General features: G+C 40.5%; 1 protein-coding gene across 1 annotated transcript in view; it reads left to right on the top strand.

Annotated features, from left to right (window-relative positions):
• The first annotated feature begins 426 nt into the window (after nt 1-426).
• Nucleotides 427-9,814, top strand: part of NOX3 (NADPH oxidase 3) — a 56,859-nt gene continuing 47,471 nt past the window's right edge. The window contains exons 1-4 of the mRNA XM_047734063.1: nt 427-471; nt 1,101-1,196; nt 1,303-1,413; nt 2,427-2,511. Coding sequence (XP_047590019.1) covers nt 427-471; nt 1,101-1,196; nt 1,303-1,413; nt 2,427-2,511 — 337 coding nt within the window. The remainder of the gene's footprint in view (nt 472-1,100; nt 1,197-1,302; nt 1,414-2,426; nt 2,512-9,814) is intronic.

Genomic DNA, 9,814 nt, shown 5'->3' with positions numbered 1-9,814 from the left:
AATAGAAAAAGTTCAAGTGAAGTATTTTGCTGTACCCGACCTCCGTCAGTGAGGTTATTTCTCAAATTTACATAAAGACTTATTATCATCTTGACTGCAATCATGTAGAAAATGAATGGGGTATAAAGTACATGAGGATAATTTAATAAAACGAGCTTTCTTTTCTTATGAAATCTTTGAAGAAGAGAATCATTAGACAGAGACTTGCCTTGTATTCACCCAGGTCATGAGGCATGTCAGCCTGGTGATGTGCCTTTGGCAAGAAGTCCTTAATTAGAAATTCCTCGAGAGCTGTTCCCAGTAGGTGCTTCCTAAGACAAAAAGACAAAATAATTTAGCAGGGAAGCCCTTACTAAGGATACAGCAGCCAGGCTCAGGTGAATGAAAGAAATAATTTGCTGACAGCAACAGAGCAAAGCTGTCAGAATGGGGTGCTGGATTTTGAATGAGAGTCTCTCCATCATATTAGTAGTAAGTATTACTTTTGCTATTCAAGTTTAAATATATATATTAGACAGTCTTTGACTTTTAAGATAATTTGTACAGGAATGTTAAATAGCTTGAAGTATTACTTTGGTAAAAGACTAAAACTTGTTAGAAAACATTCAGTAGATATATTTAATTTATCCTTACAGAATCATGTAAAGTTGTTTTTCGAATGAGTTCATTTTTAATTATTTTTAAAGTCAAGTAGTTTGTTTTTGCATAATGTATGAATGTTTCTCTAAATCAAATGAAGTCTTTGAATTAGACTATGAAATTGGAAATTTTCTAGAGTACTTTCTGAGTTGTTTTTAAAGATTTCCTCCTTTTGCCATCATTGATTTAAAACACTAGAGTGATGTTGATTAGGAAGGTTTTGTACTTTTCATTAAATTCCTTAAAGTATACCATATGTGTTTAAAATCTTTTTTATAAAGTTAACAATTTATTAACATTGTAATCACTGTTAAAAACTGATCTATGAGAAATAAGTGTAGAGTAAGTCTGATTAACACTGAGAAGCTCTTCATTTCACTTTAAAAGAAGAACCCAAGTGATTTTGAACAGAAGAAAAGATTGAAGATAGTATTGATTGGTCTCTTTTCATTCAACACTAGCTCTTGTGGCTGGGAGTGAATTTATATCTGTTTATTGACACATTCTGTTGGTATGAAGAGGAAGAATCTTTCCTTTACACGCGTGTTATTCTGGGTGTAAGTAGAGTTGGTGACTACACATTATCATTTCGGAAAACGTTCTGTTTTCCCCAGCTTCCTTACTCTCACTGCATCTCTTTCCTGTGTCTTTACATGTGGACAGTCAACGTTGGCTTGGGCACGAGCATCTGCAGTGTGTCTGAATTTTAACTGCATGCTGATTCTGTTACCAATCAGTCGAAACCTTATTTCATTCATGAGAGGGACAAGTACTGTAAGTACTAAAATATTTGAAATAATTTCCATTGTTTTAATGTCCTAATATAAGCACCATGGAAGATAAAGATGTATTTTACTGTGAAATTCCTAATAATCCTGTTTGAATTAAAGTTGGTTTCTTTGTAAGAGAGAACATAGTGGCTAAAACTGAAAATCAGGAATCAGTACATCTGGTGTGACTTCTGATCTTGTCTTTCCCTCCCTGCATGACATTGGAGTCATTGCTCAGCCTTTCCCTGATGTATTTGCTCCTCTGGAAAAAGATGGGCAATAGAATTGACCCAACTCTCAAAGATGGAAGTATTATAATAGTTTCAACTGTTCAATTTCTAATTGAAAGGAGAAAAATAAGCACTTGAGCCAAATGTCACTAAGGATGCATCTTTCTGAGCTCTCTGCCCAGGAAAGCACAAGCACAGTGCACAGATTTCAGTATGTAGACTTTAACCCCTACTAGACATAACAGGACATTTCCTAATTATATTGACTTCAGTGTGTTGGGTACCGTGTTTCCTGCCGAACAGAGTAATGTGCTATAGAGAAAAATGAGAATGTCAATAACCCTAACTAGATGAGATAATTTATTATATAATCATCATCATAATTTTATGAATATTTAGAGGTAGATGAATATAGTGCTGTTCTTTGTGTAATAAGGAATAGTTTACAGACGGCTTAAACCACATCCATGAGAATGACGGTTTCCATCTTCATTTCCTAAAACTAGTTGGAGCATGGAGATTAGCAGGTTTATTCTAGAATTTGGACTTAGAGTCAGGGAACTATACTATCTCATTCACTTTTACTGAGATAAAAAGTCAGCAAAGCCAGTAATAACCATTTGGTTTTACCTCTGGGACTAATTACTGGCCACTAACTTCTGAGCCCCATTGCCCGACCTTCAGGAATGTAGACAGAGGGAGTGCATGGGTCCTGCTCTCTTAGCTCTCAGGATGCTGTCATCCCTGATTCTTCTCCAAACAAGACTTTTATTTTCTGTCACTCCAGTGCTGCAGAGGCCCATGGAGGAGGCAATTAGATAAAAATCTCAAATTCCACAAACTGGTCGCCTATGGGATAGCTATTAATGGAGGTAAGAGCTTCTTACTCATTGCCGAGTGCATTTTATAAAATCTAATGTTTAACTTCTAAGTTTTGCTTTAGTTCCTCCTCCGCCAAAGGCTCACCCTTAAATAAATCTTTGCCTTCCATTTGACCACATAAACCTTATATAAATGGATTTTTAAATTTCTAGTTTAAACTCTTGCTGTCTTCCCTACCAAGACTTCAGTTTGTCAGGGAAAAGTTAATGAAACTCCATTGTCATTTGTGAATAATAAGCTTGTTGAGAAGACAACAATAAATACCTATTTGCAAAATGAATACTGTGCTACTCGATATAATTCACATTGGAAATAAAACTGACCTATACTCAAAATCTCATTCACGGACGTAGGAAAATGGTATCATAGGCAGTAAAAGAAAAAAGAAAAGGAAGAGCAGGTGAAGAGGGGTCCGGATTGTATTGAGCCAGTGGATAATAAAGGACCTTGAAAAGATACAAGGCTTTAGAGCATATATAGTGTTATTGTTATTTCTTGAATAAGAAGACAAGAGAATTCAAGAAAAATACAATAAAAATTAGCATACAGGGCCAAGGTTAAACTCTGCGGAGGAAAAAAAAGAAACCGAGCAATAACTAACTCATTTGTGGTTTTGTTGGACAACAAATAACACGGAAATGAAAGGCTATCTGCACAATGAGGACTTATGGTTCAGGACTGTTTCCCCCAAACTAATTTAACTATAAAACGTTTTCATCATTTGTTTTTATCCTCTCATGCATAAAAAACAGCAGAGTAAGAAGAACACTCAAAACAAATGTGGATTTAATTAAGCAACAAGACATGACAGACAGTGCCCGAGTACCAATTAACACAACTTTGGGTGTGCAGTGAGACGTGTGGGGAGATTTCCCCATCTATTGTCCTCAATGCCAGATTAAACCAACCCAGGAAATGCTTGCAAATGGTCTTTGTGGTTTGTTAAGAAATAAGGGTAAAGAGACATCATGTCCCAGAGAAAACCAGCCAAGGGATGGAGGGCAGAGAACAAGCTAATGCATCTTAATGTCCAAGGCTACTTGGGCTACCATCTACAGAGGTGCCAAAAACCTTTGATGTATGAGTTGAATGCATAAAGGAATGAAGACTCAGGGAAGCAGATTTCAGCTCAGATATGGAATCATCCAGACCTTAAAATTGGAATGAGTGTCCCTGAGAATACAGAGTTCCCTCTCGTGGATGTTGTCAGGGCGAGGTCCAGACTGCTCCTTGGAAGGTTCTTCAGAAAAGGAATTCAAGGATTCTCCAGGTTTCCTTTAAAATCGTGAGAATCTTGAATTCCTGTATTAAAAGAGCAGATAAAAGACAGTAAAATGGCAGGAAAGATATTATGACTATGCAATAGGATTAAGGCAGAACTAAACTCTAAGAGAAAGAGAGAAGGAACCAAAAAACCCCACAGCATCGAAACACATAATAAAAAAAAGCAAAAAAAAAAAAAAAAGGAAAATATGTTCTGCAATAATTTTGTCCTTAAACCCTTGGGTATGTATATTTCTTTCTGTGTAATCATATATCAATAGGATAAATGCATCAGTGATGTGTACTGAATGTGTCCCCCATGTGCAAGATACCCTAAGAGAAGCTATAACCCACAAGTAGCATAGGCACTAATAATTTAGCAGGGACAGCAGTTAACTAGAACCAGGCAACCAAATTATTTTATTCCCCTGCTACTGATTGGTCCTGTGATCTCAGATAAGTTTTTTAAAAAGCTTTTTCTTCTATGAAATTAAAAGAACAAGAATACAATCTACCCATCTCTAGATGTGCGGACTAGTTGTCAGGATGTCTCTTGGAAACCGGAGACTACGAGGCCATCCATCGGCTCGCCACTATTGCAAAGAGAATCACCTCCAAGTCTAGCATGGCCAGCGGGTTCCGTTCTGTGAGCCCTGCTCCCTCCTCCACTCTCATCTCTCTCCATACCCCCTTGCTTCTTCCCCTGGCAATGCCCAGCCACTGGGTCCCTGAGTAGTCTGTGCCTTTGCTCCTTTTACCCCCTTCATGTTAAATGCTCTTCCTTTCCTTCCTCAGTAGATAAGGTGTTGCCATATCTGGGACTCCCTGCCTGGCCTGTCTTCCCCTGACCCTCTGGGTCTGAGCTCCCAGCCCACCTCTCCTGCCTGCCCCTGTCATGCCTCCTACTACAGAGTAAAATTTCTCCAGACTCTGATCTCCTCAGGGGCTGAGATGGGCCTTACCTGGCTTGGCTTTCCCAGCCCCTGTCACATTAATCCTCAACAAATTTGGTCAAACCTGAGGATGAGCAGGAGTCAGCCAGCTGGCAAAAAGGATTGGGGGAATTTGCAGGAAAGGTACAAGACCGTACAGAAGTTGTTCAGGGACCCAGCAGCAGCTTGGAGAGGGGGGCGGGGGGTGGCAGGGGAGGAAACAGGATGTAGGCAGGGAAGAGATGAAGAGATTCAAAATGATGCTGGTCGTCCAAGATAAATTCACATTCTGCGGCAACAAGAGGAAGCAGCACGCTCTTCTCCCTCCTTCCCTCACAAATCCCTGGAGAGAATCAAATACCACTCGGGGCGGGGGGTCTCTTCTGCTTGAATCTCCACTGCTTTGCAGGGATCCCAAACATCCCTGGGCTCTAAACAGCCCCCCACACCCCCGCAGGGTCAGACTGCTTCAGAGAGCAAAGCACTCATCCCCCACCACCATCCCCCACCACCATGGCAACCAGCAGCGCAGGGCTGTTTCCATTCCCAGCAGAGGCAGGAGGGTGGGGAGAGAGCTCTCTGCTTCTCCAAGCCCTGACATAGCAATTATTACATTTCACACTAACTAAGAAATGCGGCTGGCAACTGCGCTTTTAGAAGAAAAAAAAAAAAAAAAGCTATGCCCTGGTTTCGTAGATATCCCTTTGCTTTTCACATTTCGTCCTTCTGGTGTATTCACTTGGGAGCCGCTGAAAATGTCCCCGTGCTTATTTTATTAGCATCGCCCATTATGCCACTTTTCAAATAGCCGACTGGCTTAATAGAGGTGTGTAACCTTGGAAGAAGAGCATCCGCATCGAAGTTTGCGTGCCAGCCCCTAATTTCTCATCCGTTCCTCTATAAGTTGAACTGCAGGCTTTAATTGGTCAAATCATTAAAGGATGTAATTAGAGCCTGGTGGAAGCAGGCTGGGGAGGAGGAGCGAGACAAACAATGGTATCTATAATCAAGGGCATCACCGAAAATGCAGTGACAGAAACTCTTCTCCTGGCTTCCTGCCTTCCCACTTGCCTGCCTATGATAAGAGCCGCTGGAGCATTCTTCAACCGCTAATAAATCATTTTCAGGGACCTATAACCCCAGTGGTATAAAAATTCCAGCCTCACAGCCCCTTCATTCTTATGAATGTGGATCCTTCTGGACTCTGTGGTCCAGAATGGACCTTAAAGATCTTCCAACTGAATAGCAGTTCTGTAAGCAAGATCGTTCTTCAAAGGGAGCTGTGAATAGTGACCCAAATGGCTCACAACTACCCACAGGCAGCTCCTGATGCGCTGCTAAAATTAGTTTATAAAGCTCAATAAACATAAGAGACAGGTTGATAGGAGTGCACTCAGAGGAAAGGTACTGAATAGAAAGACTTGGAGACCCCAGGATAGACGCCCAATTCTTCAGGACCAGATTGCTAAAGAATTGTTACTAATCCAGTTCCGCAAGAAGCATTGGGACCTCCAAGGAGGCTGTCTCCCCTGTCCTGTCCAGCATAACTGAACTTGATTTACAAATGAGTGGCATGCAGTAGTCTAGAGTGCCAGAGTCCATGTGCATTCCTGCGGAAATCAGACCGCAGACTTAAAAGTTGGGGGGCCAGGCTCTGGCTGTAGATGCACAGCCAGGATTTGTCCCTGGGTCCTTATTTCTGATGGCTGCTTAATTAGGAGGTGACTAACTCCAAAATGACTGTTATCACTGACAGGCAGGCAGAAAGATAGCAAAAACTGACCGCCCTTCCAAGATTCTCCCTCAATTATGCTTCCTTTGATCTCCTGAAAAATAAAAAGAAGGAAAGAAAGAAGGAAAAGAAACTTTCTCAGGGCAACTGGCTCTAATTGTAGCCTTTATGATTTTTTTTGGTTCGCTCTTCAATAAAAGCTCCTTATTTGAACTCAGAAGTTCACACACCAATTAAATGTGCATTTGTGGTTTGTCCAAGACTGCTGCTCTCTTTTAACTGTAAAAGTACTTTGGTGAGAAAATAGGATTGTGAAAAGACCCAGTTATAGCAACTTTTAGCCCTAGCATTTGGGTGGATTCTGAAAATGTGTATCTCGGGCTTTTCTACGGGCTGGGCAGAAAGTCCTCAGGGGCATGGGGAAGAGCCCACTGGCATAAATGATGGCATGGGATTCGCTACAAAATTAAAAGTCTGCTTAAGCCAGTGTTGCTTTTGAAAACATTAAAACATGTGTTCCGTATTTGCATCACTTTTCCATTAGACTACAGACCCCTTTGGATGATAAATGTCCCCAGTTAATTTTGAAGGAGACACAGGAGCCTGACTGCTGGAAAGGAACCAAGATATCATCTCGTTTCCGTTCAGTCCACCCATTTTACAGATGAGAAAGATAAGAAAGTGGGCTGAAAGTAAAGAAGTAACTGAGAGGTGTCCTTCTCAGTGTCTTTCCAGCTACATTTTAACAACTCTAGTAACAGGATAGGATTCTGATGAGTGAGAGAGAAGAAAGTCCAACCCTATCACCATTGGATCACATGCTTGGAGAAACAGGCACTGTCAGCGTAGATAGCATGGCTATTCATATCAAAATTACTGAAGCGGGGCACCTGGGTGGCTCAGTCGGTTGAGCTCCTGGCTCTCGTTCTTGACTCAGGTCATGATTTCAGGGGTCATAAGATCAAGCCCCATGTCCGGCTCTCCGCTCAGCAGGAAGTTAGCTCTCTCCTTCTGCCTCTCTCTCAAATAAATGAATCTTTAAAAATAATAAAATAAAATAACTGAAGTGTGTAACGGGAAGAATGGAACATATAATGTCTGAAAAACAACAAAATCAGTATCTCCCTGGGCATCTACCAAGTCCCAGCAGCCATGGAGTTCGTGGGTGGGGTACCGTTCATTCGAAACCAAGATCACAATAAAATTAGGGTCCAATGTCAGAGGAAATAAAATGTTTAGACAAACCAAATGGGCACAAGTAGTTTTCCTTCTGAGAATTCCTGAGATGAATGAAACAAGATATTCTACTTGTTATCTTATTACCTGTAAAAAAGAAAACAAAATGGAGGCTGTTGGAGCAAAGGAATAGTTCAGACATGAATTTTAAAGTAATGAAAAAAAAGCTGGGAAGAGTAGTTCTCAACAGATTCCCTCAGGAGCTACCTCCTAAAAATTATCCTGGGTTTTCTTATACTACTTCATTAGCTTCCTCAGCTCTGTTATAGGAGACCCGGCAATAAAAATAAATAAATAGTTCAATATCTTTGCTCATTCAATAAATGGACTTAAATCTAGTTTAACAGTGTCAAATTATCATGTGGAAATCAATCTAATAGGAAATAGATTGTGAACCACAACTCCGTACACAGGAGGAGAATGCTATGGAATGCAGAATATTAAAGACACAGAATCTGTCCTGTACTTCCTTTCTGGATGTCACAGATTATGGAATCAGTAAGTGTTGGCACTTGATTTGGCTTGAAGCTCAATATCCACTTCTGTAAAATGGGAACAGCTCCACTCTGTCTGGTGTACTTTAGTCCGTGGAGGAGAACCGGGGACAGCCACAGGCAGAAGGATGAGGGTAAAGGGGCAGAGAGTAAAAGGAGAGTTTACACCCACCTGCAAAGAGGACTCCAAGGATTACAGTCGGTCTTAGGAGCTGTTTGATTCTAAAGACACCAAGTGAGCCATTCAAAGAGTTTTACCAAAGCCACAGGAGAAACTGGCTTTCAATAAAGCATAACATTTATTGAAGTGAAAAGAAGTAATATAACTTAAAGGTAAAAAATGGGGCTCTGGATTCAGGCAAACAGGGTTTATCCCACCTTTGCCTTTAATGAACTACAAGTGCCATAACTTTTTGAATCCTGGTCTGTCAAATGGCAGTAAGGCTAATACCTGAGTATTAAGTGAGATAATATGCCCAAAGCATCTATAACGGTGTTTGGAGTATAGTAAGTATTCAGTATCTGTTAGCTATGAGAAATAGGACCTGTTTAAAAAAAAATTATGCTGATTGTCAGAAAACAGTAATTAGGAATACTGCTAAAGATGTTTGCATTCAATTTACCACAAATTTGTCATTTCATATATAGCATATAGGGAGAGATGACTACTAGACAAATGTTTCTAGCTTTGTGGACACTGAGACTATACAAGGCAGTCCTGCATAGACACCACCACATTAATTGACAAATGGAACATAAGAAAGAAGTACAATGACCTTTTGGTGCTACTCACACCATACCCATAAGGAGACAGTTAACATCATGGACTCAGAAATACCACCGTGCTTTGCCTTCTTAGTTGAGCTTCAACTAAAGGCATATTTGAAGTGATTTCCAACTTTAAGAGTGCAAGAAAATGTGCAAAAAAAAGAAAAAGTATTAGCAGGGAAAACAGTACTCCAGTAATGTTGCAGCTACAGACAACCAGCTGACCGTCCTCCCTTCCTGTAAACTCATTATCACTCAGCAAAATCTTATTCAGTACATACTGGTAGTAAGCAATGTGCCAAGTGTTAAGGTTATAGAAGTAAATAAATACTCATAACAGGAATGTCTAGGAAGTGTTATAATTAAATCATTGCTGTATCATTGGCATCATTGGTACAGTGAAATTGAAAGATACTTGATAGAAAACAACTTTTGAGTTGGGTCTTAAAGCATGAAAACAACTTTGCTGGTCAGAAAAGGGAATGGCTCTGATCAAAGAAAATCAGGGGACAGAGAGTAAAGCTAAATGGCAGATGGCATTTCTAAATACATCTGCTCTTAGGACTACGGGGACCAGAATGCCACCAGTCTTCTCAGAAGTCTCTGCTGTTCCTTTTTCCTCCACTCCCCGCACCTCAACCCACAATGTACAGCCATGGAGGATTCCAGAATTTGCCTACAATGTGTAGTGACTGTATGAAATTAGCAGCCACTGCTGCTTTTCATGGTGGGGCGGGGGGCGGTATCAACTGGGAAGTTATCTACACCCTGGGTAATGAATTCTCATTTCACACTTGAATCTGATCCCAATGGCTGGTATCAACGGGTCACCCAATAGGGTTTTCATTTGCAGGAAAAGCATCAGGAG

Source organism: Lutra lutra, chromosome 6, assembly GCF_902655055.1.
Source record: "Lutra lutra chromosome 6, mLutLut1.2, whole genome shotgun sequence".
Classification (NCBI taxonomy): Eukaryota; Metazoa; Chordata; class Mammalia; order Carnivora; family Mustelidae; genus Lutra; species Lutra lutra.
This window is presented reverse-complemented; position numbering and strand designations above follow the sequence as displayed.